General features: G+C 43.6%; 1 protein-coding gene across 3 annotated transcripts in view; it reads left to right on the top strand.

The window, feature by feature from the left end:
- RFC1 (replication factor C subunit 1) overlaps nt 1-15,246 on the top strand; it is a 32,850-nt gene extending 17,604 nt beyond the window's left edge. For all 3 annotated transcript variants that reach the window (XM_069977534.1, XM_069977535.1, XM_069977536.1), the window contains exons 9-25: nt 1,828-2,093; nt 2,588-2,692; nt 3,997-4,176; nt 5,307-5,411; nt 6,198-6,573; nt 7,599-7,708; nt 10,408-10,522; nt 10,608-10,696; nt 10,770-10,907; nt 11,014-11,109; nt 11,194-11,292; nt 11,544-11,698; nt 11,788-11,905; nt 12,561-12,706; nt 13,218-13,431; nt 13,751-13,945; nt 14,786-15,246. In XM_069977534.1, the coding sequence (XP_069833635.1) occupies nt 1,828-2,093; nt 2,588-2,692; nt 3,997-4,176; nt 5,307-5,411; nt 6,198-6,573; nt 7,599-7,708; nt 10,408-10,522; nt 10,608-10,696; nt 10,770-10,907; nt 11,014-11,109; nt 11,194-11,292; nt 11,544-11,698; nt 11,788-11,905; nt 12,561-12,706; nt 13,218-13,431; nt 13,751-13,945; nt 14,786-14,884 (2,606 nt within the window). In that variant the 3' untranslated portion in view covers nt 14,885-15,246. The remainder of the gene's footprint in view (nt 1-1,827; nt 2,094-2,587; nt 2,693-3,996; nt 4,177-5,306; nt 5,412-6,197; nt 6,574-7,598; nt 7,709-10,407; nt 10,523-10,607; nt 10,697-10,769; nt 10,908-11,013; nt 11,110-11,193; nt 11,293-11,543; nt 11,699-11,787; nt 11,906-12,560; nt 12,707-13,217; nt 13,432-13,750; nt 13,946-14,785) is intronic.
- The last annotated feature ends 1,232 nt before the right edge of the window (nt 15,247-16,478 follow it).

Genomic DNA, 16,478 nt, shown 5'->3' with positions numbered 1-16,478 from the left:
CCTCTCACTGTGTCCTCTTGTTCTTGAGCTTAGTTTTTTTTACTAAAAACACTCCCCTCTTGAACCTTATTTAGTCCTTTAACATACTTAAAGGTTTCCATCATATCCCCCTTTTCCCTTCTTTCCTCCAGACTAAACAGATTAAAATCCTTAAGTCTTTCCTGATATGGTTTATGCCTGACACCCTCCACCATTTTTGTAGCCCGTCTTTGGTCCCGTTCTATTTTATCAATGTCCTTTTTTTAGATGAGGTCTCCAGAACTGGACACAGTATTCCACATGTGGCCTTACCAGAGCTCTATACAGAGGGATCACATTCTCCCTCTTCCTACTGGTTATACCTCTAGCTATACAGCCCAGAATACAATTTGCTTTCCCCACCACCTGGTTTCACTGGTGACTCATTTTAAGGCTGTCAGAAATCACTACCCCTAAATCCTTCTCTTTTGAAGTCTTTTCCAACACAGTACTGCCGATGTGATACTCCGACAGAGGATTCCTCCTCCCCAAGTGCATTATTTTACATTTGGAAACGTTGAACTTCAATTTCCACTGTTTGGACCACTTATCTAGCAAAGCTAAATCATTTTCCATATTACTGACACCTCCAGGAATATCAGCCCTATTGCACACTTTTGTGTCGTCAGCAAACAGACAAACTTTACCTACCAAACCATCTCCTATGTCACTTACAAACATATTAAAAAGAATAGGACCCAGAACAGACCCTTGTGGCACACCACTTGTAACCAGTCTCTGCTCGGACTATACACCATTAACAACAACCCTCTGATATCTATCCTTCAGCCAACCACAAATCCACTGAACTATCCAGGGATTAAGTCAAATTTTCTCCAACTTCTCTATCAGCTCTTTATGGGGAACTGTATCAAAAGCTTTGCTGAAGTCCAGATAGGCGATATCCGTGGCACCACCTTCATCCAGCACTTTTGTGGCATAATCAAAGAAATCAATGAGATTAGTCTGAAATGATCGGTCCTCAGTAAAGCCATGGTGGTTTGGATCCATCAAATTGTTGATTCTTAGGTGATCCATTATCTTCTTTTTAGAAGAGTTTCCATCATTTTCACTACTACAGATGTCAGGCTCACTGGCCTGTAGTTACTGGGCTCTTCTCTACTCCCTTCTTGTGGATTGGTATAACATTGGCTGTTCTCCAATCATCAGGGACATCTCCTGTTAACAAGGATTGGTCATATTTTTTGTTACGGTAAATGAAGCAGCGTAGTTACCCATTGACAGTGTCCCTGGGAGAGGCATACAGCCCTGGGGATAATCATCAGCCCGGGCGGTGAGGAGGGCACGCTACCTTTTTGGCTTCGGTGCCTCATCTCTGCTTTATTATGGTTTATCATTCACTTGAATTCTGTTTCTTGCTTACATATTAAAGGTTACTTACGCATTAAGTGCCACATAATCTCAGCAATAACACGGGTGGGTATCCTTGACAGTATCAGACTGTATAGAGGCTTTAACGTGTATAATGTTAAATGAATAATTGTGTGCCCTGATTGTTGGTTGTAGACAAGCATCAATTCACAACATAATAGAGCAGCAATGTGCACGTGTGACCACTACTGCCTTTCAGATGGAAGACCTGGGCACCCTGTTCTCCAGTACATACATGTGTTACTTATCCTGTGGACAGGGGTTAAGAGTTGTTGGTGGGACATCCCCTATACGTTTAGGAGACTTATGTACTTTACCCAACACCACAGTCCAATTGCTATATAAATTGCATTGTATATTAACATTTTCATATATATATGTATATATAATTTCTATTTTTTTTTTTTTTTTTTTAAGCTAAGACAGGAAGCCATTCCAGTACATCAGCAACAGTTAAGAAGGAGAATGATATAAGAGAGATTTCACACACACAGTCCGAAAGTTCATCTTCCACCAAAGGGAAGATATCTCCAGTCAAGACCAGCTCCAAGATAGCTCTGATGAAAAAGAAGGATGAAGCTCAACACACACAGATGGAGATATCCAGCCCAGTTACTAAACCCAAGGTGATATCCCCAAAGAAGGAGGTGACCACACCTGTAAGAACAGCTAAAAAATCTGAGGTATGAATTTTGCGTTTTGGGTCAGTGTGGGCTGCTTACTTGGGTGTGATTTAGGGTCATTATACTCTTATACTAAGGGGTTAAGTGTGAAAAGCAGTTCTGCTCCTGCAAAACAGTGTATTAGACGTGTGGTTTTATGGCTTTGCCAGGTTGTTTTATTTAAGCAGTGTTAAACTTTATGTTCCACGAGCAACACTCAACTCCTACCCACAGTTCAATGTCTTATCGATGGGCATCTGATTACTGGGACCCTCACCAGTAACAAGAACAGGGGGTGCACTGTCTTTTCTGGTTGAATGGAGCAGCGGTCAGACATGTCAGCTAAAACTGCATTCAACAGATGAGCTCATGAGATCTTGATAATCCTTCCGTCAATGTGTCTTCTTTGCCCCAGCCTATGTATCATTGCTTAGGGACTGGATGACCAAAAGACTTAGAAGTCTCATATATTTTATATAGGAGTCCTAAAATAAAAGTAAACTTTTTTTCTGCAGTCCAGTCCTGAAGACTCTGAAAAGAAGCGTGGTAATTTTACCGCTTATAGGAATTATCTGAATAGAGAAGGTCCTAAAGCTCTTGGCTCCAAGGAAATTCCCCAGGTAAGCAAGAATTGGCAGTTTAAAGGAGTTTGAAGAGTTATTCCAGGAAAATCAACTTTTCCTGTGGATAGGGGAAAGTAGGAGATCACAGGGGTCTGGCCTCTGTACCCCCCCCCCCCCCATGCCAATCTCCATAATGGGACCCAGCTTCTGTGTAATGATTAGAGCCGCTGGTATGGCACGTGACCCGTGGCTCTGTTCAATCCTATGGAGCGGAGGACAGTGATCTTTCCGGCGTCCATAGGATTGAACAGAGCCGTGGGTCACGTGTCATACCCACAACATTATTCATTACACAGAAGCCAGAGCCCGATACAGAGATCGGCAGGGGAAACAGAGGGCGGACCCCCCACAATCTCCTATCACTGATCTCTTTGCATATTGTATATTTATGGTTACACCACCTTTGTCGCTTTCATAAACCCTGGCTTTTTATACCTCTGTTCCTACAGATGTATATCTGTAGTCATCCGCAATGCATGAATTCGTACATTGGTGAATAGTGAACTTTGCTGCAATTGTGGTCTGTAGTAGGGGAGACCGGTATTTTTTTGTGGCATTGATCACAGCCCCGTAACATGTATGGGGTGTGATTAGGTCTGTAGTCTATCTGCTATTGCAGACAGATTTTATGGATGCGTGAATGAGGCCTTACTGTGATTTAAAAAAAAAAAGTTTAATGTGTCTTTATGACATATCAAAAGTTTTTTAAATGACAGTGGCCGTTTAAAGGGCGCGCGCGCTGAGAGATGAGTCCAACGCTCATAGAGAATGACGGAGCGCTGGACTCTCCTGTCATTCTCTATGGGTGTTGGACTCATCTCTCAGCGCGAGCGCCGGGCTGCAGTGGCTGAGATCTTCATCACCCGACCACCTCCAGAAGCGGGACCCGGCAGGATTAGGTGAGTATAGGGGGCTCTAACGGGGGGTCGGGAGCCTGTCACCCCGGCACGGGGGGTGACAGGTTCCCTTTAAGTAGCACGGAGCCTTTGGTTCAATAAGGTTGTGCACCCTGTAACTATGTGGCTTCACTGTTTTGTTGGCTGCAAGTATGAAATTAAATAAATTAAAATGCATATTTTGTGAAAGTCTTTATTACAGTTCATCGATGCAGTGGAGATCCTCTGCTGAGGAACGTGAGCTCTGCTCTTACCAGACCTGCCATTGTGTTTACTGATATCAATATGTAATAGGTTACTATTTGTGTAGCATGTGTTACTTAGTATCTTTCAGTGTCATTTATGAGCACATTCCTCAAAGGTGACTTGTCAGTAACTATAAACAAATGTCTGACTTTCTTTTAGGGGGGAGATAACTGCTTAGAGGGTCTGACGTTTGTTATCACTGGGGTCCTGGAGTCCATAGAGCGAGACGAGGCCAAGTCATTAGTAGAGCGATATGGGGGCAAAGTAACTGGAAATGTCAGCAAGAAAACAAACTACCTCATCCTGGGCCGTGATGGTGGAGAGTCCAAACGTGAGAAGGTATGGCACAGGCATGGGGCCAATGTCATGGTTCTAGGGATGTTCTAGAAGCAGTAATCCGCAAGGTTGATATGAGGAACTAATGTAAGTCAGGGATGGGGAACCTTTGGTCCACCAGTTGTTGCAAAACTACAATTCCCATCATGCCTAGACGGCCAAAGCTAAAACTTCGACTGGTCAGTCATGATGGGAATTGTAGTTTTGCAACAGCTGAAAAGCCGAAGGTTTCCCATGTTTGTCTATTAATTTGTCCTCGTGGCCCTTATTGTAAACATTTTTTCCATTGTATATTTTTTTTTTTATGGAAATTTCCACTTTTCAGTTTAATTTTTTTAACACCTCTTAAGTTATTTTGAATCATTTAATCCATTTTATTTCTCTCCTGATATTATTTAAACAGTACAGGCAAAAATAGCTTGCTAGTAGCTTGGTATAAACAGCCAGTCTGATGCTCTTCTTGCTGGGTTTCTTTATTTCCTTCCTGTGATGCCATCTCTGGTTTGATGATCACCCACGTGACTGTCTACATCCTGCAGCGACAATCACTTTCTCTATGTATTTCCATGATTCACATTGCTCATCTCATGGAATTGCATAGGGAAAGTGACTTCTGGTCCCCACAGTAGTAGCTGTGGCATTTGGACAGTTGCTGCAGCAAAGGCATAGGAACGGCATCATAGTGGGGAAATAGTGATGTCTGCTAATAAGTTCAACTTATATCATGTTACTGGTGGGCAGTGAAAAACTTCTTGTGCCAGGTTCTGCCATAGAAGAAAACTGTGGTATGTGACATCAGCTGAAAAGCATTGGATGCATTTATTTATTTATTTATTTTTTGGACTATCCCAGTTTTGAAATGGCCATTTGTCATCAACAAACACACATATGCAGACTTACTATACGGGTAAAATGCATGAAAATATTTTTATCGCCTTCACATCCTGTATTCAAGCTTGTTTTTTTTTTCTTTTTTACAATAGCTCACATTGGTGTAAGGAAATTGGGAATTACAGTCAATGGATGAGCCCTACATAATAATTTCCACACATAGGGCATAACACTTTACTTTCTACATCTTCAGTCTATTTTATTATAATGTATAATTCAGTTTTTTGAATGTCTTTCTACAGGCAGAGAGTTTTGGAACAAAGATTATCGATGAGGATGGGCTGTTTGACTTACTTCGCTCTTTACCTGGGAAGAAATCGAAGTATGATATAGCAGCGCAAGCTGAGGTAAGTGCAGATGTACACCATTTTTTGTTATGATTCCAATTTAACCATATCAGCCAATCTGCAAGCTGGAAAGTGGATCAGAGAGAATCCGTCCCAGTTTAGACATTCCCAAACAGCTACAAAACGTAGCTGTTCTGCCATGTGTAGTGGGTCCCTAACATGCATTTGCCTAAAAGGGAACTATGAGCAGGTCCCTATAGTGACTATAAGTATGTCCCTATAGTGCATTGGGCACTAAGAATGAAAGTGAATTTTTTACCTTCATCCTCGGCATGCTTTTTTCTGTGCAGTTTGTAGCTTAATCCCTGTGCTGATGAGGTGGTTTGGTACACTAGGGGTGGGACTACTGCCCCCAGTGCACTGATCTGCTCCCTGGCATACCCCCTCTAATGAATATCAGCAGAGCAGGCAGGCCAGGATGGGGGGGGGCAGCAGATCAGTGTATAGAAGGCAGTAGTCCTGCCCTCATTGCACTGGACTGGCTATTTAACATAGGTATTAAACGACAAATTTTACAAATACGGCACAAGCATAAGAGTAAGAAACCTTCATCCTCAGTGCCTGTGCGCTTATAGGGACATATAAGCAGGTTAGATGCGCCTGACCTGCTGATAGTTTACTTTTAACAGTGTAGGGATAGTATTGTCCCTATGAAACCACCCTTTTAACATCTTGCTATCGTTAGAGGAATATGTTTTTTTGTGGCTTTTGTAAGATGTCGTGCTGTGCTTAGTTACATGTCTGTCATCGACTGATATACTATTTTTTATTTTGGCTGCTATTCAGATCAAAACCAAAGGTAAAGTAGAAAAGACTCCAGAAAAGATAGACAAAAAACCTAGCCCAGTAAAGAGGAAGATCACGCCAGAGAAGAGACAGTCGCCGAGAACAAAGAAGTTAGCTGGCGAGGAGAAGACAAGTGATGGTTGGAAGCATAAAACAAGCATGAGCATGAAACAAGAGAAGCCGAGCTCTGCTAAATCATTGGACTTGCCATCAGTCAGTGGCAAGACAGAAAGTTTACTATGGGTTGATAAATACAAGCCGACCTCTGTAAAGACCATCATAGGACAGCAGGGAGATCAGAGCTGTGCCAACAAACTCATCAGGTGGCTAAAAGACTGGCACAAGAATCATTCTACTGATGAAAAGAAACCTGCTGGTAGGGGCATCATATGGGGCATGCTGTCATGTGTGAAATATGTTAAGTGTATATGTAAGCATACTGGGGGTTGTGTTTACAGACCAGCACAAATATTAAGATCCTAAGGATCTTCCAGAAACTCAAATGTAACATTGTATTAGAATATACAGAATGGTAGGATTGCGCATGGTTTGACAGTGATGTGAAAGGATATGTCAACTTTTGCCTACACTATCCCTGAATCCTGCTCCACACTGGCGAGGGGCAAATACCCCGAAACGGCTGTCTGTGGATGGATGCCTGCCTTGGCAAGCCCTTGTCATGATCCCAATACTCGCACCTTGAGTTAGACGTTGACAAAAAGGGGCCACCCTGTTGTTTACCTATTTATGTTCCAATACTCACAACTGAGTGGGATTTAAAGGGCTACCTATCAGGGTGGTGTGGTACTCTCCCTATCATGGAGGCACCCTGTGGCAACAGGCTAGAGATATCTGACTATCCCATGTTTTGAGACTCGCAACTGAGGCTCCACGGACTCTTGTTTTGCATATTTACATTTTTGGGGGCATCAGTGGAGACTTGATTGAGTACTTCATTGGAATTTTTTCACTGATCTCCTTGAGTTCAGTGATTACTGTGTTTTGATACACTATCCCTGTAGCTGAATCAAAACAGTGATGCCCTCACATTGTCCATGGGGGCATGAAAATGGGAATATGGTGTATACCCCAATTTTGATTTGTGTGCTTCACCCCCTGGCTTGCCATTCGATCACTCTTTGCAGAAGACGGGCTGCACTGTGAGTCTATAGTGCCAAACTCCTGCAATGAGTTTGACTGAACTGCAAGCTGTAAAGTGAAGCACACATCTCCTGGATTTATATAATGAACTGTGGTGGTCTCTGCACTCAGACTGATCAAAACTTTTGACATGTGTCACGTCATTAAAATCTTTATTTATTGTGCATGTGGTGGGCTTACCATTCTGTTGTATTTAGCAAATATAGGCTCATACATCTAAATGTCATTATATTATTTCAGCAAAATATACCAAATTTGGGGGCAAGGACGATGGGTCATCTTTTAAAGCTGCCTTGCTGTCTGGACCACCAGGTGTTGGTAAAACCACAACAGCCGTCTTGGTGTGCGAGGTAAAGTTGTGGGATTAATGTCTTTTCTTTTATTGCATTTTTCTACATATAATATCTGTTTTCATGAAACCTTAAAGGGGTATTCCAGGGAAAATCAATAATTTAGCAAAGGAAAGGGTTAACCAAGGTTAACACTTTCCTAATATACTTACCTGTTGTTTTTTGGCCCCCCAAGGAGATCTCCGGTCCGGTCACGTGATCTTGTGGCTCGGATCCTCTTCTCCTTCCGGTTCGGTGACGTCACCACCCAGCCGGTGTCGCTCTCCGTCTCATTAGCAGCAGAGCACTGAACCCTGACTGGCTTGGTAGCGTGCAGCCAATCAGGGCTCAGTGCTCTGCATCCCCACACGCTTCAGAGTGGGGGTCCCCTGAGGCTGCAGTAAATTATCAGGGATGCGGCGGGCGGCATTACTTCATTCATAGCTACCAGACACCCGGCTGCCCGCCGCATCCCCTCCCCCCAGGGACTCAGGGTCGGCATCGGTGGGGAAGTAATGTGTATCGGCTGCTGATCCCCCCCGGCCCCCCCTCCCTGTGTCCCTGTCAGAGATCGCTCACCCCCACCCCCGGAGCGTGCTGCTGGCCCCGATCTCTGCACTGGTCTGAAGCACCTGTACTCAGCTGACAGGCGCTGTGTACGGACCAAGACAGAAATCTCTCCTGCCTCAGTCACACAGCGCCTGTCAGCTGAGTACAGGTGCCTGAGACCAGTGCCGAGATCGGGGCCAGCAGCACGCTCCGGGGGTGGGGGTGAGTGATCTCTGACAGGGACACAGGGAGGGGGGGGGGGGGAAGTCCTGCAAAGTAATATGTATTTGCTGCTGATCCCCCCTGGCCCCCCCTCCCTGTGTCCCTGTCAGAGATCACTCACCCCCACCCCCGGAGCGGAGCGTGCTGCTGGCCCCGATCTCTGCTGGTCTCAGGCACCTGTACTCAGTTGACAGGCTCTGTGTGACTGAGGCAGGAGAGATTTCTGTCTTGCTCTGTACACAGCGCCTGTCAGCTGAGTACAGGTGCTTCAGACCAGTGCAGAGATCGGGGCCAGCAGCACGCTCCGGGGGTGGGGGTGAGCGATCTCTGACAGGGACACAGGGAGGGGGGGCCGGGGGGGATCAGCAGCCGATACACATTACTTCCCCACCGATGCCGACCCTGAGTCCCTGGGGGGAGGGGATGCGGCGGGCAGCCGGGTGTCTGGTAGCTATGAATGAAGTAATGCCGCCCGCCGCATCCCCTCCCGGGACTCGGTCGGCATCGCTGACAAGGTGGGGGGGGGGGAGGGGGTTGCGGAGTGATCACCTGCTGTAGTGCAGTGCCGGCCCATGTAACTGGTGACCGGCACTTAGCCCGACGACCCCTGATAATTTACTGCAGCCTCAGGGGACCCCCACTCTGAAGCGTGTGGGGATGCAGAGCACTGAGCCCTGATTGGCTGCACGCTACCAAGCCAGTCAGGGTTCAGTGCTCTGCTGCTAATGAGACGGAAAGAGCGACGCCGGCTGGGTGACGTCACCGAACCGGAAGGAGAAGAGGATCCGAGCCACAAGCTGCAAGATCACGTGACCGGACCGGAGATCTCCTTGGGGGGCCAAAAAACAACAGGTAAGTATATTAGGAAAGGGTTAACCTTGGTTAACCCTTTCCTTTGCTAAATTATTGATTTTCCCTGGAATATCCCTTTAAATTCCTTGACTGTCTACCGAGTTGGTGGCTGTATAGATATCATTAAAAGCATTCAGAACATCAGAACATAAGTTTTGTTGCCTGTGTCTGTGTTTTTATTTTCATCAAAAAGCACCTTTATTCTACCGATGAATAGTGTCAAGATGGTAGGACTATGGTTCCCTGGGCCCTGGCACCGTCACAACTCTTTGTGCTGTGTACGTCACTGATTATGTAGAGGGGTAGGCATATACACAGTGAGGTGTAGCAGTGCTAGTGCTTGGTGAACCCTAGGCCCCGCCTCCTTGACAATATTTACAACCCCAATAAAGGCTGTTTATTATGTAAAAAAGGATGCAGGTATGTTCTGAATACTCTTTCTCATCCTCTATCCAGTGGTGCCACTAGCTCTTTAGGCGGCCAGAAAGTGACAGAGTTTCTTAAAGTTCTCCTCTTTCTTGTTTTCGTAAATACGTGTGTTCCTTATGAACTGATTCTAGATCGTTTTTGTGCTGTTCCTCTTTCAGTCTTGGAAATGTCTGAACAGATTGAAAACTGGGTGTTGCCATTGAGGCTTTATTCTCACACATAGGCCTAAGTATACTACCCAAACTTTAAAGGTATAACAGAGAAAAGTATCTCTGTATAGTAACTGACAAAATGGAGAAACACAACAACAATTTGTAGAATATATGAATTCATGATGTGTCCTGAAACCTGACTTCTTGGACCTTACTGATACTATTGTAGAGATCTCCTCATGCTTAGTTGTTGGGAATTCATTCCCGTAGTCGTTGGATGAACTCTACACTTTACACATTGTCTATTGTCATAGTAAACATTTACTAAGGACTATTCAACCATCGGATGATTTTTATTTGTACTAGTATCTATTGCCACATACGTTATTTGTGTAAAGGGGGAAATCTACACAAATATATTTTTCGGGATTGATCTGAAGAGTTTAGCAATGAATGCAGAATGTGATGGTTATACTATAGGATGGTACATAACAATACCATGTTCTGGTTTATCAGGAGCTTGGCTACAGCTACGTGGAGCTGAATGCTAGCGACACTCGAAGCAAGAACAGCATGAAAGATGTGGTAGCAGAGTCGTTGAATAACACCAGCATTAAAGGGTTTTACTCAGGTAAGGGTTTGCCATACAGTATATCTGCTTTCATTGTACATTACGGCAGGAGTCTGACTTGATTGCATTTCTTCACCTTTACTAGGGACCAGCAAATTTGTCAACTCTAAACATGTTCTGATCATGGATGAAGTGGATGGGATGGCTGGAAATGAAGACAGAGGAGGAGTACAGGTTTGTTGTACAGTGTATATATGTACTTGTACAATGTTACAGTAGTTTAGTTCATTGGTCCCTTCTGTTTTAGGAGCTGATTGCTCTGATTAAAGGGTCCAAGATTCCCATCATCTGCATGTGCAATGACCGTAACCATCCAAAGATCCGATCACTATCAAACTACTGTTTTGATCTCCGTTTCCAAAGACCAAGAGTGGAACAGATAAAGGTGAGATTCAGCCCTAATAACCTAAACTTTAATATGGAGCTTATTCCTTTTTACACTGGTCTGTGTCCTTGAGTCTATAATAACAGATATATCCTGTATCTCTCAGGGTGCCATGATGTCTGTGGCATATAAAGAGGGCTTAAAGATTCCCCCACCGGCTATGAATGAAATAATTCTGGGGGCAAACCAAGATATTCGGCAGGTGAGACCCATTGTACATAATAAGATGCATTTCATCTAGAAGCTTCTTAGCTTGATGTGTTTTTTTCCTTTTTTTTTTCTTAAGGTGCTGCATAATCTCAGTATGTGGTGTGCCAGCAACAAAGCCTTGACTTATGATGAAGCCAAGAGTAATGCCAACAATGCCAAAAAGGATATTAAGATGGTAAGCAGCTCCTTGTGTGGCGTAATTGTCATTATGTGTACAGGTCACACATGGCCATACTTGTTAAGTTTGATTTTTCAAAGTCCAGGTGCTGAGCCTTTTTTTTTTTTTTTTTTCTTTCTTAAGTCTCCCATATGGAAGTATAGTGTGAACAGTTCACACTCATATGACTATGAACAGTTCATAGTCTTCCTCTGGCTTTTATCTATAGTATTCTTTTAACTGTGATCATATTTGTTTGCTATCACCAGGGTCCCTTTGATGTTGTACGCAAGGTGTTTGTTAGTGGTGAAGAAACCGCTCACATGACCCTGATAGACAAGTCAGACCTCTTCTTCCATGACTACTCGATGGCGCCTCTCTTTGTTCAAGAAAACTATGTTCATGTCAAACCTGCTGCTGCTGGGTAAGGGCCTTAAACCAGATTATTTACTGAATCTTTCTTCTTTCTATATGTGGTTGTGTAACAAGCCCTATTCTTTGTTTTTCCTCTAGAGGCAATATGAAGAAACACTTACTGCTCCTGAGCAAGGCGGCCGACAGTATATGTGATGGTGATCTTGTGGACAGGGTTATACGTAGTAAACAGGTCTGGAGCCTCTTGCCTACACAGGTAAATTATCTCCACATCTGTTTTCACAGTCTAATGGGTACCTCCACACATTTCTTACATGTCATAGTGTTATGTCAGACGTTTTCAGTGGTGGGGGTCTGGGTGCTAAGACATTCCCCCTACTGAACATTTCTTCCCAAGCAAAAAGGGGCACAGCCTTCGCTTCTGCCCCTTCATTTTAGTAATCTTGGGGGTCCCAGCACCCAGACTACCACTAATCAATAATTCTGATATTGATCATGACACAATGTACAAACTTTTAATCTAAAAAGACCACATGGAAAACAAAAGATGGAGATTGAAACTACTGTTGTGTAGCTTTAGTAGGTTACAGTGAAAATGGATTCTATATACTGTATACAAGTGTCAATGTAAACTTACAGCAGACATCGAATACAGTTGTCATCACACCAATGCCACTACAGAGATGCAGAGGCTTCAGTTCTAGTATGTACTACACATCCAACCATCCCAGGGCTGCTCACTATAGAATATAAATAGGAGAATGCTTAGCCTGTTTAGTTTCAGCAGGAACTTAGTGGATATATATCCAGAGCACACTATAGCAATGTGTAACTGCATACTACCCATGTAGACAACATTTTACTTGTATATTCTTCTCACTAAAGTGCATGAATTGTTGTTTTCTCCATAGGCGATTTATGCCAGTGTCATTCCTGGGGAGCTGATGAGGGGGTATATGTCCCAGTTTCCAAGCTTTCCTAGTTGGCTGGGAAAATACTCTTCTACAGGGAAACATGACCGCATAACCCAAGAGCTTGCCATGCACACGTCTCTTAGGTAAGAGTTAGAGATGAGCGAACCTGGAGCATGCTCGAGTCGATCTGAACCCGAACTTTCGGCATTTGATTAGCGGTGGCTGCTGAACTTGAATAAAGCCCTAAGGCTATGTGGAAAACATAGATATAGTCATTGGCTGTATCCATGCTTTCCAGACAACCTTAGAGCTTTATCCAACTTCAGCAGCCACCTCTAAACAAATTCCGAACTATCTGGTTCGGATCGACTCGAACCCGAACCCGGTTCGTTCATCTCTAGTAAGAGTTCATCTACATGTAATCTTTAGGCACATAAAATGGCTGTGCACATTCGATTATTGTAGGCTAGAATTGTCAGTGGTCTGAAAATGGTTCTGTTCCTACATATGTAGCGAGCAGCAGATGGTGTTGATGCTGTTAGCATGTCTCTCTTAATGCATTTCTGATGAAGAGGCTGTTGTGGTTGCGCTGGAGAGAGTCCATTTTCTGGGAACATATATCCTGGATGTTATTACACATTTCTCCTATCCCAGAACAAGAACAAGTAAACGGGCACTGAACTTGGATTACTTGTCATATATGCGGGACAAGCTGGTGCAGCCACTGACTGCACAAGGAGCAGACGGTGTACAGGAAGTGGTGGATCTTTTGGACACTTACTACTTAATGAAAGAAGATTACGATAATATAATGGAGATCTGCAGCTGGGGAGGAAAACCTACTCCCTTTTCTAAACTGGATCCCAAGGTACAATGAAAATGTATAGAAATGTCAGAACCCCTAACCCATATAAGTCTGTTTTGGATCAGTACTTCAATGTGTACCACTACAAATGTCTGTCCCCATCCAAATAGGTGAAGATTGGAGTCTGTGTGTGTGTCACTTATCAGCTGTCATCCATTGTTCATGACGTACAATTCATCAGTTATTAGATATTCACATTTGTGTCATCACTTTTTATTTACCATTGAAGCCATGATGTGACTGTCTATGCAGTAATAAAACAGTGTGTGTTTGAACGCTTCCTTATCTACGGAGAGAAATAACAGGCTGTCATTTCCCTCAGGTAAAAGCGGCCTTTACACGTGGCTACAACAAGGAAACCCATCTCACCCCATACTCTCTGCAAATAGTCAAAGCCTCCAGAAAAGATACTGCTTCTGCCATGCAGTCTGAATATGGAGAAGAGGCCAACACTGAAGACACCCAGGCTGAAGAGAATCAGGAGGAGGAGGATGTCACTGTAGACGCAATGATAAAGGTAAAGGACATATGCATTGGTCCTGTTAGGTTTCTGGATTGGAAATAGATGTAACCATAGTTTAATGTTGACTTCAGGTAAGAGAAACCTGAAGTTTCTGCCTTTACAAGTTTTTTTCAGGTTTAATAGAACATGGATGCTTTCTTCCAGAAACTGTTTGGGTGTGGTTTTGCAGCCCAGAGCCAGTGAAGTTAATACGGTTAAGGTCTGGGTGTTTAGTCCCCCACTGATTGTTAGATACAGCTGGAAGAAGTGCTACGCTGAACACTTCTCTCCCTGGCTCGCTGCAATCTCTGCCTAAGGGCCCTATTCCACCGGACGATTATCGTTTGTATAATCGTTAACGATTAATGATCTCAAACGACCACTATTGCGAAAGACCTGAAAACGTTCACTCATTTCCATGGAACGATAATCGTTACTCATGATCGTAATTGCGATCGTTTCTTCTTCGCTATTTATTCGCTATTGCGTTCGTATCTATTGCGAACGACCGAACGATGTCTTATTCAATGCGAACGATTTGCGAACGAGCAACGATAAAAATAGGTCCAGGTCTTATAAAGCGATCAACGATTTCTCGTTCGGTCGTTAATCGTTAACTGCATTTCAACCGAACGATTATCGTTTAGATTCGAACGATTTAACGATAATCTGAACGATAATCGTCCGGTGGAATAGGGCCCTTACTTTAGTACATAGGATACATGCCTGTGTGACATGATAAAAGTTTTTTTTTAATGTAACAGGGACACTTTAAGAACAAAGTATATCTGACCTAGACGTGTCTATTTCTGTACTGACAAACTTTAAGTTCTAATGGATTTTCTGTTGTTGTAGGCAAAAAAAGCAAAACCCTCAAAGTCTTCGAAGGTCGAAAAAGGTGGAAACAAAAAGCCAGGCAAAGCAAAAACGACAAAAACGAAAAAATCCAAGTGAGAAGTACAGTGGATGACTACTGCAGACAGATTTGTCACATCCTGGAACTAGAAGGATGCCTACAGAGGACTGGGAGGCCTTGATGCGAGTCGTCTTGGATTTCCCATACTGTTAGGAGTGTACAGTAATAAGGAAAGGCTCCACATAGCTTTTTTTTAGTACAACATACCTTTTTTTTAGTACATACAATTCAGGCCTGTGTACTTTCTGGCCATTCTCCAGCACTTTTTCCCAGGTGTACTTTATTTTACAGAGTCTTCCCTACTCTCTCCTGTACATAGAATATAAACAGTACTTTGTTTTGTATAATAATATTGTAACTATATGAAAAGCTTCAATAAACTTAGTTTCACAGAAAACTATATTTGTGGTTTTATTTACACATTTGTGGCGTGAAAACAAGGACAGAAATTTCAGATTTGCTCTTGCCGTTTAATCCTACTTCAAAATGAAACAATAAAAAGTAATCAGAATCTCATATGTACCCCAAAATGCTACCTAGGGCAACTGTCTGCAAAGAAGCCCAGAAAGTGCTAACAAAAAAAAAAACTTGTTGTGCATGGAGGAATACAGATTCCAAATGGCATTTGCTCACAGATGTTGTAGCTAGGCCTGTAGGTTCCTGAAACTGGTGTCCCAGCTGATCCAGTAAGTGCTCAATTTGCCAGATGTCTGGTGTTTGAGCAGGTGGGCCAAGAAGTGTTACAATCTGGGCAAGGTGTTGTCCAAGGAGTCAATGACCTTGTCCTATTGGACTATAAGTTGCTTTCAGAAGAGGTTTAGTGTGGAACTGGGAGTCCTATGAGAGGGAGTTGATGAACCTGCCAATGTAGAACTAGTGTGTCCAGACTGGCTGACCTGCTGAAACAGCCCCTTGATCAGGATTTTGTTCAGGTAGGTGATGGCAACGACACCCCAAGATTAAAGAAAAGCCACCATAGAAGATAGAACCTTTGTAAGTTGCCAGTAAGATGTGCAGGTACACAGAATGTCCACTGAGGATAGGAACTTGCCCTGTGCAATAGTGGTAGTTACTGGGCACAGTGATTCTACAACTTTAAGGGGACTATGTCATTGGGAAATAACCCATTTAAATCCAGTTTTTATCTAATTTTTTTTTTTTCAGATTTTCTATTTTACTATATTTTAAAATAATAATTTCCACTAGGCCTAAAACCAAGCTTAGACTTCTGTACAGATCACTTCCCAGCAGTGCCACCATTTTTTATCACAGACAGAAGGAAAGTAAACGTTGATACCAGTATACAGACAATAGAGGCTGTTCACAGCTCAGCCTCCCCTTCCCTGTGGAATGACATCTGAAGAGGTCACAGAGCAAGCCCCTCACTATAAGGCCCCGTTCCCACTGAGCAAAGCTAGCGGAATTCCGCGACGGAATTGTCCGCCGCAGAATGCCGTTAGCCTCCCGCTCATAATGGGACTCTATGGGAGGCGCGCGCTGCTGCTCTGTACGCGCTGAAGAATGAACATGTTCATTCTTCAGCGCGGACAGGGCAGGAGCGCGCGCCTCCCATAGAGTCCCATTATGAGCGGGAGGCTAATGGCATTCCGCGGCGGACAATTCCGTCGCGGA

The sequence above is a fragment of the Dendropsophus ebraccatus genome, chromosome 7 (genome assembly GCF_027789765.1).
Source record: "Dendropsophus ebraccatus isolate aDenEbr1 chromosome 7, aDenEbr1.pat, whole genome shotgun sequence".
Lineage (NCBI taxonomy): Eukaryota > Metazoa > Chordata > Amphibia > Anura > Hylidae > Dendropsophus > Dendropsophus ebraccatus.
This window is presented reverse-complemented; position numbering and strand designations above follow the sequence as displayed.